The following is a 22021-nucleotide window of genomic DNA, read 5'->3' on the forward strand; positions in this document are numbered from 1 at the left end:
AACAAGCTCTGAAAATGTGTATCTGAAAACATTGACCTATATGGAGAAAAAAGACAGCGTTTACTTTGTAATGCTATCAGGTGGTAATTCAATTTCCCGTTAACCGAACTTCAAGTATTCTGTTTCAGGTTGCAGATTGGTGGTGCTTATCATATAAATTGGCCAGTAAGATTTGCAAATAATACTTTTAGTGCTTGGTTTTGTGGTTGTAGCTCTAGAAAAGAAAATCAATTTAATTCCGTGCATTGGTTTTTCTCCTTAAAATTCATGCAATTTGAATATGATTGACAGGGCACAACATCATTATGCAGTCTGTTAGATGGACCGATTATGCTTATGAATACAAGAGTGGAGTGAATGAAAGCAATGTGTAATTGATTCTACTCCTGGTCTGACTCTTCATTAACAGTTTGAATGTAGCACAGTTGCTTCTCAGATGGAAAACGATGAGAGCAACCTATATGTATTCCCTCAGTTGTTTTAAAGTTCATTATGCTAATATTTTTTCGCAGAATGTTTTTGCTGCATTTGTTTTATCACGCGGAAGTCCGATCGAATCTTAGTAAATGATTCTCCTTCTTTCAATATTTATTTGGCATTCCAATTGCACATTTTTCAATTTACACATTTGGAAATGAAAGCATGCTCCCTCCGGCACCCCCTTCAAAGACAATCTTCCGTCCTACACTCCTTTTCTATAGACTTCAGACTAATTTCCCAGGATAGAACGAGGTGGGGGAGCATAAGGTGGTGGTTATAGCTTCAAAACAAAAGAGCTGATTTATAGGCTGATTGATTTCAGAAATAGATGAACAAAATCAGGCTCGATTTGTCTTGCCACACTTTAGTCAGATAAAGTACGAAACGACCTGCCATCCCATTTTGCATACCTCTTCCAGGGCTTGCATTTGAGATGTTGATTAAATGTATAGACCACATTGCTGTTTTCTTGGCTTTCCTCAGTTGTGTAAGAAAGGGCTTCAGGTGCATGAAGGCTGCTCTTCCTTTCTGGAATGTGGAGCTGGACACTTCCGGGAAACAACCTGATTTTCATTGCTCACAGTGAGATACGATGCTGATTCTGTAACAGCCATCCCTGCCCTTTCCTTTGCGTACAAGTTCCTGCCAGACTTTAAGACAGAAGAAACAACAAAATTAGTGCTGGGCCAGGCAGTTCTGTCTAGGAGCTACAAGCGTACTGTGATCTCCAAGTTAGATTGTATTTACAATTGATAAGCATATTAATTTCATATTCAGTCTTTCTCTAGCTGTGATTTTTAAATTAAATCAGCAGTTGACTTATTAAGATAATAGGTCTGAGAACTTCATACTGGAAATAGATTTCTTTCTTCTGATGAGAACTTTTAAGATCTACTCTTTTAGCAACTTTCAAATATACAATATAGTATTAGAAACTATAGTCACCATAAAGTGCATTATATTCCCAGGACTTATTTATCTTATAACTGAAAGTTTGTACCTTTTGACCTCCTTCATCCGTTCACGCATCCCCTCCTGCCCCCAGCCTCTGGCAACCATCGATCTGTTCTCTGCATCTATGAGTTTGCTGGGTTTTTGTTTTTGTTTTTTTTCTTTTTGGATTCTACATGTAAGTGAGATCATACAGTATTTGTCTTCCTCTCTCTGACTTATTTCACTTAGCATAATGCCCTCAAGTCCCATCCATATTATCACAAGTGGCAGAATTTCCGTCACTTTTATGGCTGAATAATATTCCACTGTTTATATATATAAAACCCATTTTTTCTATCCATTCATCCATCAATGGACACTTAGGTTATATCCATATCTTGGCTGTTGTAAATAATGCTGCAGTGAACAGGGGGGTGCAGATATCTATTTGAGATGTTTTTCTTTCCTTTGAATAAACACCCAGAAGTGTAATTGTTGAATCATATGGTAGTTCTATTTTTAATTTTTTGAAGAACCTCCATACTGTTTTCATGAATGACTGCATGGAAATAATCATATCAGTTTTTCCTATGATATCTTATTTATCTACCACAACACTTGGTATTTGATAAACATGCTAACCCCCAAAAAGCCCCAGGTGTCTGGGGAATCCTTCATTGTGCCCGTTTTAAAACATGTCCACAGATGCTTTGCTACTTCTCCCATCAAGAGGTGAAGTCTGTATGATTCCACTTGAAATGGGTGGAATTTTGTGACAGTTGCAACCAATCAGGGTACAGTGGTGGTAACACTGTGTCGCTCCCAAGTCTGGGATAGAAAGGATAACACAGCTTCCACCTCTGGCGCACTTGGTCTTGGAGCCCTGAGCTGTCATGTGAGCAAGCTGACTGTTCTGAGGCTTCCATAAGGAAACCCAAACTGGCCCCCATGGAAAGTCCCTGAGACCACAGGAAGAGGGAGGGATGTCTGGCCAGTCCCTGAGACCACAGCAAGAGGGAGAGATGTCTGGCCAGCCGGCCCTTAGCTGCTGGAACCTACACTATTCCACTGCCAGCCACTACCCAACTACAACCATATGAGAGGCTCCATGCCAGACCCCCTAGTTGAGCCATTTCAGAATTGTTGATCCAGAAAAGCCATAAAAATAATAAAGCGTTGTTGTTGTCTTAAGTTATCATGTTTTGGGATAATTTCTTGCACAGCAATAGCCAATCAGAATTTGCATGTATACAAAGTATGAGGCTAAAGTAATGGAATTCATGATAAGCATGACAAACTTTATATATACAAATGTATGCCATTTCCTTCAATAAGTAACCACACTGGGAAAAGTTTATTCATAATCATATTGTCTCTGTGATAGTGTGTCTCCCCACATTGATCTGTGACTTTGGGCATAATTCTTTCTCCTATGGATCCATTGAGCAAGGGAAAATAGATTAAATTTTCTCTACTGTCCTTTTCATCTCTAAAAATTCTTGACCATTATACAAAATTCTTTGGTAACTGAGATACCTGAGAAATATGTTCCTGTCCTACATTTTCACTGTAAGGTATCTAGGACTCAGTTTGCATATTAAAATTATAGTAAAACTTTAAATATAGATATAAGCCATATAGGTAAAAAATGCATTTTTCCTACCATTTAAACCCTACTTTTATCTGAAAATAATTGTTTTATATAAAGAGATTATTGAGAGTAGCAAAATAAAAGAAAAATATACCTAGTGGAGTTATTATTTTAAATCCCTTGAAATTATGTAAATATTTTTAAGTGTATTTTCTTATTTATAGTGATATAAGATCATCTTTAGAAAGCACATTAACAGTCTTTATATGTTGTAGGAATATGGAAGATGGAATTCAGGAACTTGGTTTAACCATATGATCTTTGTTTTAATACTGAATTTAATTTTTGTATAGGTAACACATTCACATAATTTGAACATCAAAAATATTAGTAAACAGTGAAAAGTCTTCTTCCCATATTTGGCCCTATCCTTGTAGTTTTCATAGGTTAACCACTGCTGTTAATTACTTGTTTATCCTCCCAGAGATATTTTATGCATATATTAACTAAAACAAATATGCATTCTTTTCTACACCTGTGGAGGTATTTTTACACTAATGGTACCATGCTTAACATTTCTGCATCTCTTTTCTTCCCTCTCTCCTTCCCTCCCTCCCTCCCTCCCTCCCTTCCTTCCTTCCTCCCTTCCTTCCTTCCTCCCTTCCTTTCTTCCTTCCTTCTTCCCTCCCTCCCTCCTTTCCTTCCCTCCTTCCTTCCTTCCTTCTCTCTCTCTCTCTTTCTCTCTATTTCTTTGTTTCTTTCTTTTTCTTCCATAGTAATATATCCTGAATATCTTTCCATATTCATACATAAATACCTTCATTGTCCTTTTTACAGAAACATAATGTTTCATTGTATAAATGTACAATTATTTCGCTAGTCCCCTATTGATGTACATTTAGGTTGTCTCCAAGCATATCATCCACAGAATACATTCCTAGAAATAGAATTATTATACCAAAAGGAGTCTACATTTGTAATTTGGAAAGATATGGTTAAACCACTCTCTCTGGGAATGGTGCCAGTTTGCATTTCATTGTATAAGCATGTTGGAGAAAATTGAACCATGACAGATGTTCATTTGTCTGGAAAATAGTGAATTAGACTACTCAGAACCTATAGCTTAATTCTTGATAGACATGTAGAAGAGGGATTGCATTTGAGAGCTGCAAAGAATATTAGAGGCCATCTTATTCAACTCCTTCTTTTAGGTTTTAAGACCAAAGCCCAAAGAGAAGAATGACTTGCCCAAGGTCAACAGCTGGTTAGTGACAGATCTGGGACTTCTGACAATTATAATCAGATCTTAGGGCTTACAGTCTAGTGCTGTTTCCACACCAGAGGAAAGATGGTAACTGCCATTCCTGCCTGTGTGCTCAGGGTGCCTGGGATGCCGCTGCTGCTGATAATTAGCATTTCTTGAGTGTCTGCATGTACCAGGCATCAGATGAAACACTACTATTTACATTATTTTATTTATACCATGGAATCCACAAATTCATGTGCAAGATAATTCCATAAATTGAATGCATATATCTCGTGTATCTCACATGCATATGTCCACTCTGAAGATTGTATTGTGTTTAATAAAATGTAAATTAATACAAAGCATCATTGAAGTTTTAATAGCTGTTTTTCTCTAACTTGTTCTCCATCAGTGGATTTTGAAACTACTACTGTGAAGGGGTAGACCATAAGACTTTTGATATGAAAAAGAGGATCCTTATACTCAAAAAGCTTGAGAGCCACTTAACAGTGTTTAAAGTCCTTTTAACTGCCCAGACATCATTCTGTACTCCATCTGTCTTCATTACAAGGTTAAATGTTAATGATGCCACAAGCACAGAAGAGACCACAGGGATCATCTAAGCAGCTGATTCATTTTGTGGATATGGAAACCAAGGCAGGGACCAATGAAAGGATGGCTTCATGTGGATTACTCCACTAGTCAGGGCTGGAGCTGGAATCAGAAGGCAGGCCTCCTGACTGAATTTTATAACAGGAAAAGGGGGAACTCCTTGGTGTGAAAGAGTCACCCATAAGTACTATAAACAATTAAAATAATGAAGAAAATTTCCTTTCAAGCCTTACGTTGATTCACCTCCAGGTTTGTGGATCTGAGAGGTTGTGATATTGGTCGATAATAACACTTGATCTTGGATGCTGTAAATTTAATACAGAGCATAACCAACAGAGATCAATATTTTGATGTTGAGGATGCTCTTTTATTGGCTGTTTGTCCTCAGACTTAAATTAAATGGAGAACTGAAGAAATGCAAGGAATAATTTTTCAAAAATTCCATGTAAGTTTTGTGGAGAAAGGTGGCTAAGGGAGAAAGCAAAGGAAACATTTATTTATTATGTCATTATTTCCTGCCCTTACGGACTTGTCTCTCTCTCTCTGTTCTTCCCATTAATGACCCTAAGCCCTGTGTTCACTTGGCAAAAGTAGACACATCTTTATGACCTGGATAAGAGGCATTTATTCTTGACCTTCTCCATCCACAAAATAAGGAAACCAAGGTCATATCCTGTTGCTCTTTTCTATGGTATTTGATGGACAGAGGCAATGGGAATGAGGTTTAAGAAAACAAATAAAACAAAAAAAAAACAAAAAACATAGATTTCACCTTCAACAATGGCAAGGTGGGGGGGGTTGCCAAAATTGCCCTGGAATAACAGGGCACAGGTTAATTTGTGGAAACTTAGGCCCATGAGGGACTCTGCAGACCTTAGGTTTAGTCAAATGTATTTTGGAAACAGAGCATTCTGTGTTCATCACCCCCGTCCCTTGTGGAGACTCACGATTCATTGTAGTATCCTAAATGTCCAGAGGAACCCTACACTAAGGTAACTGATTGGCTTAATCTCACCTGGTGATCCCCAAGTTTAATTGACCTTTAAACCCATATCTTACTGAACCTGCTTTGGGAAATCCTGTTGCAATTCTTATTTGTTATTACAAAAGAAATATTAGTGTGTGTGTGTGTGTGTGTGTGTGTGTGTGTGTGTGTGTGTGTGTCTGTGCGGTTTTGTTTTGTTTTTTGCTAAATACAACCTAATCTCCCTTTATCCTCTCATTCTATTAATATGTCGTAGCGGTTCTCACTTTAAAGCCAGATTTGTCTGTGAAATAACATCTGCATAAACTCACTAATGAGGTTTCTGCCTATCTTGATCACAAGATATCATCTTCAACATTATCTGACAAGGGTTTAAATACTGCTTAAAGTCGTTAAAAGTTGAAATCAACATTTGGGGATTTTCTCAACATTAAATAATACTCTCGACATTTAGCAGACAATTAACAAAGATCTTTCTCTTAGTGATTTATTTTCTGCTATTTAAATTTCATATACAATTTAAAACTATTCCATAGTCGCATTTTGGTAAAACATTCTTATTCTCTTGTTACTGTTTTTGAAATTAAGTGGTACTGATTAGCCAAAGCAAGTCATTTATTTTCATTATAATATTCTAATGACCGAATTTCTTTTTTGATCAAAGTTGATTAGTTATTGTTACTCACATCATTTAAATGAGTTTATAATCCAGATTAACAGATAAGACTGAGAAGCAGGAGTTACAAGGAATTTTCAAGTAATTTGGATTAAAATTTGGTTTATTTCTTACAACCTTTATTGACTTAAAATGAGGACAGTTCTATTTAATTAAGTTCCTAAACTTAAATGTTTATGTATACCACAATGGCTGGTTTTATATGCCAAAACAAAAATTTTAATTTTGTGTTTTAAATATAAATAGAGGATGAAAAGTACAGATTGATTTTTGAAAGTTTTAATATAGTGAAAAATAGAAGTTAAGTAATTATTAGGAACCATTATCCCCAGCATACCTCACATGTGTGAGGACCAGTAGACTGCATTGTCAATTGGTAGGGATGTTTAAAAATTATTCCTTTTATAACGCATATATGTGGAATCTAGAAAAATGGTACAGATGAACTGGTTTGTAAGGCAGAAACAGAGACACAGATGTAGAGAACAAACGTATGGACACCAAGGGGGGAAAGCGGGGGGCTGGGGTGGTGTGATGAACTGGGAGATTGGGATTGACATGTATACACTAATATGTATAAAATAGATTACTAATAAGAACCTGCTGTATTAAAAAATAAATTAAATTAAAAAATAACCCTTTTAGTGTTATTACTGATTATTATAAATTCTTTTGACATATTTCCAGAAACTTGCCCTTCTTTATTGTGTACAATGCCTGATACTATTGTCTTATTTACAAGTAAAGTGATGTGTAACATTGGTACTTCCTTCCCACGTCAATTCAGAATGTTCATTTTGTAGGCAACTATTTCTCAGTTTATTTCCCACTGAGGATTTGTCTTCTGCCAGCGTGCCAATTATTCACACCTTATATTATAATCTGTTATGCTTGGATCTGGCCAGTAGCAATGGAACAATTTACTGGTAGGGGATTCCTTTTCACAATTATCACCTTCCTGGAAAATTGCCTACTTTAAAAAGCTGTGCTATCTAAAATCTTTTACCAGAGAAGCATTTGCATCATCAGTATTTCTTAGCTTGCTTGTCTCCAAGCTCCAACACAAATACCTAAAATAAATAAAGCACCAATTATGTGAAAAGTGAAAAATATCTTGCTTATCCTATTTTTCCTTCCTTTTGCATTTACAGATGTCATCCATACCGTAGGACCAATAGCCAGAGGCCATATTAATGGTTCCCACAAGGAAGACCTTGCAAATTGCTATAAATCATCTCTGAAACTGGTGAAAGAAAATAACATCCGATCAGTTGTAAGTACTTTTGTGCTTCTTATTTCTTATTCTTTTTCAGCCTTTATATACTGGAAAATCAATCTTGTCCAAAATGAGGGTAGAATATCATTTCTATAATTCTAAAAGCTAAGTTTAACGACCTTAGTACGTGATGTAGTCTATCGGTTATCGTGACTCCACTCGTTTGTACGCCCTAAATATTTGCCTCATTGTTTTAGAATTTAAAAGTATAGAGTCCCAGAACTGGAACCATCACATCTAATTTATTTTCTCCCTGTTGCCATTATCTTTTGAAGAAAATGTTTGTGAGTGTGTGTGTGTGTGTGTGTGTGTGTGTGTGTGTATGTGTTTTAACTTGAAAGATGTTATTCTTTTAGATTGATTTTGGTCTTCCTAAACTAATACTCTGTAGTTGGGTATGCCACATCCCTTCTTAGTTTTATCAATTTAGATGGGAGAGTTCAGAAAATGTGGATCTAATGTATTTCCTTAGCAGTAGGCTGAGATGAAAGGGGGTCTCCTCTAGCTGGATTTGGAGGTATTTATTCACCTGCTTTTCTTTTGCAACATGCCCTACATTTATTACATCTCAATTACACCAGTAAAATAAAACTATGAGAAAAATGAGAATGTAAATACGCAATCGTAAGTTAATTTGGGCAGAATCCCTTGGGTTTTTCAGATAGATGTTAACCTGGCTGAAATCATGGAACAGGAAGATAGTTATACACTTGACTTCTTAGCACGCTGAATGGGTCAGCATTGCCTGCGAGTTCACAGAAGTGGTGGTTTTATTATTTGCATGAAGGAGCATTGAGAGTCAGGCACATTTAGATAACCCTGGGTGGTTGCTGTACTTTTCATGCATGATTATAATTATGAAGTGCCTTTTCCAATGTGAGTTTGCTTAAAATAAGACAACTGTTTTTCAAGCCAATTATACTGCCTTTTACATCTTTGCCTACTTGTTGACAGAGCTAGATATTTCGTTTCACTCTTTGATTTTTAAAAAAATTTCTCTTTGCAAATGAATCAATAAGTTAGACACTATTTTGTCTTAGAGGAGAAAGCTGAAGTTCAAAGAGGGAGCAAAGTAAGCTACTAAACCAGTTGACACATTTTGTTCTCTAAAGGAAAATAAGAAAAATCAAAACAGATATGCACATTCTGGGAATAATTAAAATTTTGTCAATATAGCTTATTGATTAAAAGAGGCAAATGGGGCTGAAGTGCTAAGAAAAATGGATATGTATAGAAGTTTCCAACTTGGGAAATATGGACCTTGAGACCTGAAGAGAATTTGCTAACAAATTCACTGACATCTCTAATGATTTTCTTGAAGTCTATAAAAAGTAAGAAGAGACTAGCCCATTAGAAACAGTGTAAAAACATCACCCATCCTTTTAACAGAAAAAAATAAACATCCCTGACTATGATGACCTTAAAATAATCACATCTGCTGTTACTGTACTTGCTACCATGAGGTAAACAGTGGAAGAATTATAGACTAAGTTAAATTTACTTTTATCAGATGCCCTACAATGTGATACTCTAGTCATCCTGAGATTGGAATTAGGTCTATTCTATGTTACCATGTTTGATGATGACTTAGAGGGGTTAATTACATGTTACTTGGATAAAATTAGCATGTGGTGGCACTACACTGAAGTCATTGCAATATTAGTAAATAAAAATGGAGATGGAAAATATCTGCAAAATATGAAGGAAAATGTCCAGGTAAATTAATCACCATGTTCTTATGTGGTTGACTGGAGTTGCCATCGAATATCTGGTCTCATATTCTTAAAAAAAAATCTGCCTTCCTTGCTTCTTTCTTTCTTTTCTTTTTTTTTTAATTGAACAATATTGATTTACAATGTTGTATTGAATATAGTTCCCTGTGCTATACAGTAGGACCTTGTTGTTTATCTTGTTTATATACAGTGGTGTATATCTGCTAATCTCAAGCTCCTAATTTATCCCGCCCCTTTGGTAACCATAAGTTTGTTTTCTGTGTCTGTGAGTCTGTTTCTGTTTTATAAATAAGTTCATTTGTATCATTTTCTTATGCTCCACATGTAAGTGATATCACATGGTATTTGTCTTCCTCTATCTGACTTACTTCACTTACTATGATAATCTCTAGGTCCATCCATGTTGCTGCAAATGGTATTGTTTCATTCTTTTTATGGCTTCCCATTTTGTATATGTACCACATCTTCTTTATCCATTCATCTGTTGATGGACATTTAGGTTGCTTCCATGTCTTGGCTATTGTAAATAGTGCTGCTATGAACACTGCGGTGTGTGTATATTTTCAAATTATAGTTTTCTGCAGCTATATGTCCAGGAGTGGGATTGCTGGATCATATGGTAACTCTATTTTTAAAGGAACCTTCACACTGTTCCCCATGGTGGCTGTCTTTCTTTCATTTCTTGCAGGAGGAAATGGGGCTTTCTACTTTATATGGAATGTCATGTTCTTGACCAACATTAAAAAAAAATAATGATGCTAATGTCATCAAATCCTTGTCATATGGGGGGAAATGGAAAATTCTTAGAAATGTTATCATGACTGGATACACCTTTTATTGTACAGGCTTCCACTTTATAGACATTACTGTAGATGGGGAGAGATGTCTGATATCAAAATCCTGGTTAGCAAGATGGAAAATAAAGTTAACTTGAGCTCATTTATATGCATGTCAAAGAAAATTTCTCATAAACCCTTTTATCAGATCAGCTTAGTGTGACCATGGAAAAGTCATGTCAGTATTTTGTAGCCCCAGTTTCCATATACAAAGAATCAGTAAATTATTACTGTCTAAATCATGAGGCTATTATGGGGATCAGTTGAAATAATGGATGTAAAATAACTGGAAACTGTATTCTCTATAAAAGTATTTGATAATATTACTTCAAGTGTAAGATATTTTCACAGTTTATGATTTGGCAAATTTAGGAGATTGAGATCATTCTTGCTTTGATATTCTGAAACCCAGACCTCTAGACATTGTCATATCATTTCTTGATGTTTTTATACAGAAATAAATTATCATGAAGTACCCAGTTAGTATATTTGTAAAGGAAAATCTCAATTTTTTCTTCCTCCTATGTAGGGAAAAATCTCATTCTTCCCTAATGTGTGTTCCTTCCCTGTTAGTCTCCTTTACTACTCACACAGAATGGTTCACTCATGACATTTCTGGTCACCAAATGTGTGGAGGTTTTTCCCACACTAAGCAACTCTCTGCAACCCCACCTAGGTGTCCTATAATTTAACTCGGCTCTGACACTGTGTACCTGGAGATAGTGTCAGACCCCATAGATTCAGGGCTCAGTGCCACAAGACTGCCACCCGTCCCCCGCCCTTCACACACACCATTAAGATGCCAGTTGCAAGCTCAGGTTGTCACCTATGCTTCTGACCTACTAGCTATAGATTGGAAGGTCCAACGACCCTCTGCTTGGGTTCAATTAATTTGCTAGAGCAGATCACAGAACTCGGGGAAACACTTACATACATTTACCAGTTTATCAAAGGATATGATAAAGGATTCAGATGAACAGCCAGATGAAGGGATACATAGGACGAGGTCTGGTTGGGTCCGGAGCACAGGAGCTTCTGTCCCTGTGGAGTTGGGGTGGATTTTTATCCTCCTGGTGTGGATGTGTGCACCCACTGGAAGCTCTCCAAACCCCAAACTATTGGGGTATTACGGAGACTTACTCACATAGGCATGATCAATCATTAACTCCATTTCCAGCCCCTCTCCCTTGTCTGGAGGATGAGCGATGGGAATGAAAATTCCAAGCTTCTCATCATGTCTCAAGTCATCCAGAAGCCCACTCAGAGTCAATTCATTAGGATAAAAGATTTTTCTAGTGCTCTTATCACTTAGAAATTTACAAGAGTTTTAGGAGCCCTGTGTCAGGCACGGGATCAAAGACAAATACTAAAACAAAAGATGCTCCCAGTGTTCTTATCACTTCAGAAATTACAAAGGTTTCAGGAGCTCTGTGCCAGTAACTAGGGACAGAAACCAACATATATTTTCTATTATCTCATACTACTGTGTTTATTTAGGCAATTAAAACTATTAATGTTGCTAATAACGATTAATATCATCTTATTCATAATCATTAATAATATCATTGTTAATATTACCAACTCCTGTGTGTCAATACAGCACAGAACATGCCACAAACCTTTATTGCTCAGTAGATGCACTGAACTGAATTAAATTATACTAATCTTGTCACCACATGCAGCTGTCTTAAATTTGTAGTCTAATTTTTAACTTAAAAATATACTCACGTTATCATGGTTTCTTCCACTATGTGTTGTTTTACAATAAAGCTACAAAAATAAATAAGGAGTAACTAGCTAAGATGGGGTAGCGGATGTGTAACGAAGTGGCTATAAGGCAGTGTGGTAAATGCCATAAAGGGAATGTATTACTCTACTGGTCTGGATCAGCTAGGCTGTGCTACACCTACAAATAACCTCAAAATCTTAGTGGCCTACATTCAGAGACCCTGGCTTATAGGTATCACATTGTCTCTGGGCTCTGCTATTTGGAGCTGACAACCTCCTCAGCCATGGAACTTTGCAAAATCATGCATAAACCTTTTACTGTCTCAGATTAGAAGTGACAACACATAATTTCCGCTTCCATTTAATTGCCCAGAACTATTCACATAGTCCTGCCTACCTGCAAGTGGGCCAGGGAAATGTCTGTGAATAAGTGAAATATTTGATGGTACCACTTTTCTGCCAAAATGAAGCCAAGGGCTTTGGTATCACAGCAGAGGGGTCAGAGATGTCTGCTTTACTCTAATTTCTCTGAAGGAATATATTCTTCAAAATTTTGCTGGCGGTAAACCAAATAATATGATCATATATTTATTTAATCAATAATAAGACCTACTGTGTTCCAAGACATTTTTAGATATCTCCTAAGACCTAGAGGATAGAATGTTTACCTTCAAGTATATAATTTGTCTTAATATCCTGACCATCCAGACAAATAAATAGACCAGATCGTCATGTCCATTGTATGATCTGAGAGTACTCTCTTGTTCTCTCATCACTTTTAAATATCTGCCCATGGAAGCCTGAAATTCTGTAATTAATGAGTAATTTATGATGGTCAGGAGTTGTTCTTTCTCTGCAATTTTCCTTTAAAATGCAAATACTCAGGAGATCAGCAGATGATTAATTTCCTAATACCTTAATTTGAAGAAATTTATCAAATTACTTTTCACTTTGGCAGGATAAATTAGAGGATAATAAAAGTACCAAGCACCTCAGCCTGAGGGAGAATTGGAAGGGAGGTTGGGAGAAACAGGAAACAAAGTGGGATACAAAGAAATTTCACTGACCTTCCAGTTGTGCTAAAAGGAGATACTTTTTAAATAGAGAAGAAGGAAAAGTGAGTCACATAATTATCTAGAAATAAGGTAGTTATTTGGTTACTAGACGTGACATTTGTGGATACAATATTTTGCTATGAAAAAGATAATATTCCTTTTATTAATTTAGAAGAGAAAATTTCCTTAAATTTTTCTCCTGTATCCATTCTTTTTGGTAACTTTTTTCAATATGTACCCACATGTTTGCTTTAGGTTGTAAAAGAATAAAAATAAATTAATCAATAAATCTAATGGTTCATTTTACAGTGGCAGCTCTCTTCTATGAATTATTAATTAGCACAGCTTTATTAATACCAAGGATGTTTAAATTTAGGGTTTTAATCATGCAATCTTACCATAGAGAGTTTCAGGTGAAAAATCTGACCAATCTTTCATGCGTCCTAGATGTGGTTTGTGCAAGTATCTTATTCCGTCCAACTTACTTCAAACATTGATTCAGTTATTTTCCTCCAACCATGAGTTCCCCTTGGGCAAAATTCAAATATATGCAAATTTACTTTGGTATACATTCTTGACAACCTTGAGAATGTTGATTCCAGTATAAGCAAAAAGCGTAAGTCACCATGTAGGGGATAATTAGAAATAGAATGAACTGGAAATGGGCATAGGAAAAAAAATGAAAGAAAAGTCAAGGAAGGTGCAGATTTTCTCAGTAAAACCTTGGAAAAGATAAAGGTAGATGTCAAAAAATAGATCCAGATCTTAGAACCACAGTATTCTAATGCATGTAACTTGAGAAATGAATAATCAGTTGCTCATGAAGTCAAGCAACTGAATGATTTTGATTTCTAGGACAATGTTATGTCCTGAGAAAATGAAAAGGGTGTTGTGGCACTGGAGGAGGACTGAACATATACAGAATATCCTTTTGAGTGTATATTAGCTAAAATATGCAAATGGAAATTGTTTATATTTGTGAAACCTCAGGGGCAGAGGTAGGGTTGAAGGCAGGAAGGAAAAATTTCTATGGAGAAAGGACTGGTAAATAGAGGTTAATAATACTGTATCCATTATCACTAGATGCTGATGTAGAGTTATTAAAATAGCATAGGTATTATCTTATATGTCATGCTGCTTTTATCATTTTTTGTTTAAGTGAACATAGAAATACATTATAAGGATTTTTATGTTATTCTTGACCTCTATTTCTCTGTCTCTTTTTTTTTTTTTTTTACAATGTGATCTAAAATTTCTCAATGTCAAATTCTTTTACCACCAGGTTCAATTTTAGGAACCTAATCCATGCTGTTCAAAGTGATCTCTTCTCTCAGCATCAGTTAAAAGGCATAAATTCATGTTTGTCAGTGATATTAGGTATTCAAGAAAACTCCTTTTAACTGACAAAATATAGTGTACCCAGTTTGACATTCTTTGAGTGAAAACATGCAATAAAAAATAGATGTTCTTATTAAAATGATTAAGATGTGAATATAAACCAGATTTTAAGTAGGTTAAAAAATGATTTTCCCACGAAGTATAAGTGATAATTGATACATGAATTTGGTAGTTTTCTGTGATTATGGGCAGACTAAAAGATAGTTTTTTGTTTGACTGGTGTATACCACTGTGGTTTCCGTATGAGTGTGACGCTAGATGATTTATGGAATGAAAACAATTGTAAATCTTCACTGGTAGGAAACATCCAATGCCCATAGAGGTGCCTCAAAGCTAGATGATGTTCCCTCCATGAGTCATAAGTTCTGAGAAGTAATACTTTCCAATGGAAGAGATGCTGGACCTACAGTACCTCTAGGCACTGTGGCAATAAGCAGTTTTGGAATTCTGCATTTAATTGTTTCACTGTAGTGTAAGTTTTCATTTTAAGACATTGTCAAGTGAATCTTATTTTCTTATACAAGTTCCCTTCTGAGAGGGTTGCCATGGCAATGAGTTCTCAGCCTGAAATTCTTAAATGCTGGTTTTATTTCATTATCTGAGTTTCCATTACAGGCCACATCAATCAATGCAGTCCTTTCTACAAGAAGACTTCTGCAGCCTTAAAAAGCTGACCCTTTAATTTGCTACCTCTGCTCCTCCAACTAACTTGATATCACAGTTTTCCCAGCCCACTCTTCATCTCCAAGTACCCTCTTCTGCAGAGCCGTCAGTTTGATCTTCTTTTCCCATTTTTGTAGGCAACATCTAGTCTTGGATTTCATTTCTCTCATTTGAAAATGATGTTGCTAAGTCTCTGTGTCTTTCCTAGCTGGGGTTCTCACAGCTGTGTGACTAATGGTACTATTCATAAATAACAAGAATGAAAGCATCTTTACATTTGTGCTTCACTTTACAGTTTACAGCAGTGTGTTTCTATACATCACCTTGTTTGTTATTCAGATTCTCTAGCTAGCTCCCTGTGTTTCTTTGATTTTGCCAAGGAGTGGGGAAAAGGCTAAATGAATACTTTTCCTTCCTCTTTCTTCCCTACCTTCACCTTTTATGAGATCTCCTAATTGGGAGGAGGGGTACGAAATAGGTAATAATACTCTCATCAGGTTATTATTGCTGGGAATGACAAGTGACCAAGGATGGACAGAAGAGATGAGGAGGAAGGAAAGCATGGAATGATGGTAAATTCACAGATCATGCTTGGGAAACTTATACTTCTAAACTCATATTTTCACATATGGCACAATTTGTGTCTTCCAATGGCCACATCAGAGAGAGGATTTGAGTTAGAAGAAATCAGTCATTTAGCCATGAAATATAGTAATAAGAATAGCTAGTAATTTTTCACTTTGTGACAGGCACTGTATTTCACTCATTTAATCTCAGAGCAATCCTGAGACTGTGGTTTCTTCCACTTTACAGATGGGGAATGTGAGCCATAAGGACAATAAGTAAATTGCCTAAGGTCTCACCTCTAAGAAAAAATGGAGGTGAGATTTAAACTGAAGAAGTCTAAATCCAGTGGCTTTACCCACTGTGCTGTTCCTTTTTCCTTTTCTCTGCTGTTTTACATCTCTCTCTCTCTCTTTTTTTTTTTTTTTTTTTTGGTCTAAATGGTTCTCAATAGTACTACCTTGTAGGGAGCATTTTGTGAGGGTAGTTTTGGGCAATCACAATTGGGGGGTACAAGTTCAAGGATGCTGCAACGTGTGGGCTGACCAGGCACACGTTGAGATAATGTTTTGCCAGACAGTCATGTAAGTAAAAACCTATTTATAAACAATAGTGTACATAAAAACAGTCTTTTTGCTCTTAATATATTCCTGAACGACCATGAAAGTTAAGGGAAGTTTGCACTTAGTTTGCTCAGAATTTTCCAAGAGTGCCTGAGAAAATCAGCTAATCGTGATGACCGTGCCATTTACGGTAGTTGGCAAAGCATCCCACCAGTTTGATTCTGCGTTTGCAGATGTTCTGTTGAGGCTGATTCTAGGTAGGGAAGCAACTAGTTGACTACTTCATCATGTGCTACTTTATTCATTATGTGTGGCATTAGGCACACCTAATCATACCTGAGCCTCTACACGTTGAAAAACAGAATTTTACTATGTCGCTTTCCTTTTATATCTATTTCATATTGCACTCATGGCACTATGTTGATTTTGAAAATTGATGTATTTTCTTGATCCGGGTTCCCCCCCGGAAGCAGACCCTGAGAGAAAGATTTGCGTACAAATACTTCATTTAGGAGAAAAACAGGAAGCACTGGCAGAGAGTAGGAAATGAGAAAGCGAAGGGAAGGCAACCAAAAGTCACATGTTCAAGCAAGTTTCCTCTGTGCACAGCTGAGGTTCCTTCCTGCTGGGGGGCTCCAGGAGACCCAGTAGAACATGCCTAGGAGTTGTCCCATCTGAGGGATGAGGAGAACTGGGCTATTTATCTTCCACTTCCACCTCTGGTTGGCTGAGGACTGCTCCTGGGACATTAACTCCCCCCTCACTTCTTGCGTGCTTCTTGACCAGACTGGGAGAAAGCCCTGAGCCAGAGTCACAGGAAGGGTGTTTGCTGGAGGATGCTGTGGGTGGGCATGTACTGGGACGATGAATTCTTGGAAGATGTGAGTGGGGCACTGATACCCTCTGCCTCCTGCATGTGGGTAAGTTATACTACTTGTAGATGTCACCTCAGCAGAGTCAAGAGGGCTTTACAGAATATTTATTATAAAAAGGGCATGTTGGGTCTGATTGAATTGAGAACTGTTGGCTTAAGTTAAACTGAGTTTCTGATAGAAGAGTTTGCTAGGCACGAGTTGTCTAAAGATTTTTATTCTTGAACTCAGCCATCCAAATTTTCTGCTTCTTTAAGTATAGTGTGATATAAATGTCATAAAGATGGTGATTAATGAGACTAGTGTCACATTCTATGGAATGCATGGAGTTATGAAAGTGAGTGTAATGCTTAGATAGTGGAGAAATAGTATCACAATATTATGTCACCTTGGTTAATTTTTTTCTCAACATTTCATAATAATAAACTTTGATTCATCATGCAAACTCCAAAAGAGTTGGCCACCTAAGGTTGGCTGTATGTAAAATCATTCATCAATTAGGAGACTTATACTGGCAGAGAGCAATCTGATTAGCAGGTTACCTTTGATTTTATTCCAATATAAGGAGTCTTTCAAATTATCTTCCTTAAAAATTTTAGAAAATACATTATCTTATATTTTCTTCAAGAGTCTTACAATATGATCAGTTCTTTCTGTAAGAGTGTTTGAAACATTTTGCTTCATCTCATCTAATGTTGATAGAATTATTTTTAGTCACTTGTACATTCTGCAGATGTACATCTACTAGCAAAAACCAAGGAAAATATATTTAAAGTGAAAGTATAAAATAATTTTGCTGGATTTGTCAACTTGATTATTTTTAGTTCTTTTATCAGACTAGGGAACATTCCCAGGAAAATCATTACTGGTTTCTACAACAGTGTCTTTCAGAGGAAATACTAGCCCAGGACACTGTCAAAGAAAGTATATTACAGTGATATTTGTATGGAAACTGTAAACAGATTTGCAATGCAAGCTTTCGTCTTGAGTGTTTTATTTTTCCCTGACCTGAGCAGCAGTTATTAGATCACTGTATCATCAGGAAATAGTCAATTCAAAACACGGACCACAGAATTTGGTTTGAACAACGGGGCAATTTTGGCATATATCTAGAGGGTTAATAGTCTAGAGCAAAGGCAATGGCTTTAAACTGTGCATTTTTTCTTGCAAATGTTCAGATACAGTTTTTATAGAAGAGCAATTTCAATGAATGGAATCTAAGCTATTCTTAAGCTGTTGAACTGAGACACTAAAAGAGCAAAACAAATAAAACCAATAAAATTTTTAAAATAAAAATAAATCTGTCTGTATCAAGAAAGCTCTCTAGACTCGTTTATGTACAATTCAGTAGAGTTGCAAAGAGGATTTATTTATTTATTTTTAATGGAAGCATCGTGGTTTATTCAGTCAAGGGGAAAGAAACTAGGGGAAAGAGAGGGGATAGTTTAACATATTTGGGCTGGGTGACAAAGAGTGCAAGAACCACCTATATTACTCCTGGTCGCACAGTGTTTCCATGCCTTCTCTCTCTGCCATCTCAGCCTTTTCTATTACAGTGTGGGTATGAAGACCAGAGTTGAGGTATGAGCAAGGGAACATGGTAGATGGTATCTGGGGCCAACAACGCACACCTGCTCTATGATAAAGACACAGGGGCAAGAGTGCCTGGCTAGTAGCTCATCAATTAGGTGATGAACAGCATCTGTATTTCTAAGTCAAAGCAGATGTAGGGCCAAATGAGACCATGATGGATATCATGAATAAGAAGTCACTTTAGAGCTCACATTGCTATCACCCTAGAGGTGGCCCTTATCTCTTTGTATTTAGAGATAACACTTTTGTTTGTTTCATACATTTTATCATGGATCATACCTTAGAGGTTATTAACTTATAAATGTATTTGACATTCTATGAATCCTACCTATATCTCAAAATCTACCTTCTTAGTTTTTATCATTACTCAACACGTGAGTTTCATACATCCCATTTGTTTTTCTACTGTAGAAGAATTGAATATTCTCAAATAATACAATAAATACATTACACTTTTTGGATTAAAAGAGATGACATATGAATATTGTAATGGGGATGGATGGGTATGTGGATATTTATTACAGCCATCCCTCTATATCCTCAAGGGATTGGTTCCAGGACCCCCACAGATACCAAAATTCAAGGATGCTCCAGTCCCTTATATAAAATGAGTACTGTCAGCCCACCATGTCCACCCACCATGTCTGTGGGTTCTGCACCCACAGACATGGACGGCCGACTGTGCACTGTTTTCTCTATATTTTGTGCATGTTTGAAATTTTCCATAATAAAACAAACTTGAATGTTTAAAAATATAAAAGGCAGTGATAAATATTAGTATGTACATCCAAGGATTTTCATGAAGCTAAAATAAAACAATACTTATGAAGTGCTTAGGAGACTGCATAGTAAGGTTTATTAATGGTAGTTTATCCACCATATATGTATTGAGCAACTAACACGTTCCAGTCACTGTTCCAAGTTCTTGGGATATGTTGGCCCTTGTGGAGCTTACATTCTACTGGTAGTAATTTTCACTATTATTATTAGATGGTTTCACAACATTTCTAGATGCTGTGACTTTTATTGTTATTGTATTCCTGGGAAATTATCTCACCATCATTGTATTTTTTACATTATTTTTGTGATTCCTGAATCTTTGAGAAGCTAGGAAGGTGAGAGAGCTGAGTATAGATGCAGCAAATGGCAATTCTATGAAATAGTAATAGCATAGCTCTCAGCTAGTACACATTTATAAAGATACATGGTTATGTGACTAGTCCTGTAAAGAAGGCGGCACAAGAGCTATTTCTGAAGATCAGATTTTATTGGGCATCTGATAATTGATCAGAAAGCTGTCTGGAGGAACATTTGAAGCAAACTACTACAGAAGGTCTTCAAAACAATGAAAGTCCAGAAATAACTTTTCAAACATTTGATTTTTTTTTATGCAAAAGTTAGATGTTAAGGGCATTTCCCTACTAAAAAGGAATAGCGAGAATCCATACTAAATGCTTTCACTTTCTTGGGATGTTTGGATACCCTGGGGAGATGGGGTTCTCATATGAGAGTGTGGCCAGCAGTATGAGTAAAGAATAAGTGCCATGTTCGACAACTTAAAGTAGAACCATTTCTCCATCAGGTCCATGCTTAATGCAAGAAGCTAAGCTATGGATGGACCTAGAGACTGTCATACAGATTGAAGTAAGTCAGAAAGAGAAAAACAAATACCATATGCTAACACATGTATGGAATCTAAAAAAAAAATCTAAAAAAATCTAAAAAAAGCTATAAATCTAAAAAAAAAAAGGTTCTGAAGAACCTAGGGACAGGACAGGAATAAAGACGCAGATGTAGAGAATGGACTTGAGAACACGGGGAGGGGGAAGGGTAAGCTGGGATGAAGTGAGAGAGTGACGTGGACATATATACACTACCAGATGTAAAATAGATAGCTAGTGGGAAGCAGCCACATAGCACAAGGAGATCAGCTCGGTGCTTTGTGTCCACCTAGAGGGGTGGGATAGGGTGGGTGGGAGGGAGACACATGAGGGGAGAAATATGGGGATATATGTATACGTATAGCTGATTCACTTTGTTACACAGCAGCAACTAACACAACATTGTAAAGCAATTATACTCCAATAAAGATGTTAAAAAAAAAAGCTAAGCTATATTATTTTTACCATCAACAAAACTGTAGTTAGATCTCTCAAGACATGTACTAAACATTAAGGAAAAATATTAACTTTATAGTGGAGAAAACCAGCAGATACCACCTTAAGCAGATTAACCACCAGTAATAAGACATATCAAAATCATGAGCCTCTTGATGTGATAGAATAAGAAGGGTACTTCATCATTGCTGTGGTATTTTTGCCAAAAAGGTATGACCTCAGTCCAAATATGAGAAACCATCAGGCAAACATCAGGTCAATATCGGTGTATCTTTAATTATCCATATATATGCAGTAGGACCAGCTTGTACTGGCTTGTAAGAACTGATACAGTTTCATGAATTTTGTAAGCCAATTGTTAAAACATAGCTTGTATTAAAAATGAAATTATACAAAAATTAAATTATATATATCTTGACACTCATCACTTCCTAATTAGTTTATTACATTTTACTCTTATGTATGCTCTTGGGTTTATTTATATCTATGATAACTGAATGGTAGAAATGCTCTGTGCTGGTGACTACTGTACATCTCTTCCTAATTCCATGTTCAGTGACATCACATAGGTAGCTTTAAATTGGCCATGGTGAGAGTATTTACACCACAGAAATCAACAAATACTGTAAATCAGGGCTTGGTTTATTGTTTTGCTGATTGTCTTGACTTAAGGAAATGATGAAAAATGTTAATAAAGCAGATTAAATGTGTTGTGTCCATAGCTGTTATATTGTGAAAGCCACAAGAAATTGCAGAAATATTCCTCCAGTATTTGAAAGCTATTATTCTATTCAGCAAAGAGGCTGCTCACTTATTAACAAATGAGTGAAATTCTGATATATGTCTTTGTTATTTTGTTTTTGTCTTATTTGTTAATGTAAATGAAAATATCAACCAGCATTGATATTGGAACTACACTCATTTGTTAACTGCTACAGTAATATGGTTATGTGTGTATTTTAATACTACATGTAGTATATATATGTACACTGTATATTATATATATTATATGTGTTTATATATAAAATTCTGTGTATATAGCATATATAGTATGTATATATATACATATATATAGTATATACATATATGTTTTTTACAGA

The 22021-nt window shown here is 36.2% G+C and overlaps 1 protein-coding gene across 2 annotated transcripts in view; it reads left to right on the forward strand.

Moving 5' to 3' along the window:
- Positions 1–22021, forward strand: part of MACROD2 (mono-ADP ribosylhydrolase 2) — a 1976756-nt gene that overhangs the window by 1152935 nt on the left and 801800 nt on the right. For both annotated transcript variants that reach the window (XM_059897602.1, XM_059897603.1), the window contains exon 6: positions 7675–7796. In XM_059897602.1, the coding sequence (XP_059753585.1) occupies positions 7675–7796 (122 nt within the window). The remainder of the gene's footprint in view (positions 1–7674; positions 7797–22021) is intronic.

Source organism: Balaenoptera ricei, chromosome 15 (assembly GCF_028023285.1).
Source record: "Balaenoptera ricei isolate mBalRic1 chromosome 15, mBalRic1.hap2, whole genome shotgun sequence".
NCBI classification, from domain to species: Eukaryota; Metazoa; Chordata; class Mammalia; order Artiodactyla; family Balaenopteridae; genus Balaenoptera; species Balaenoptera ricei.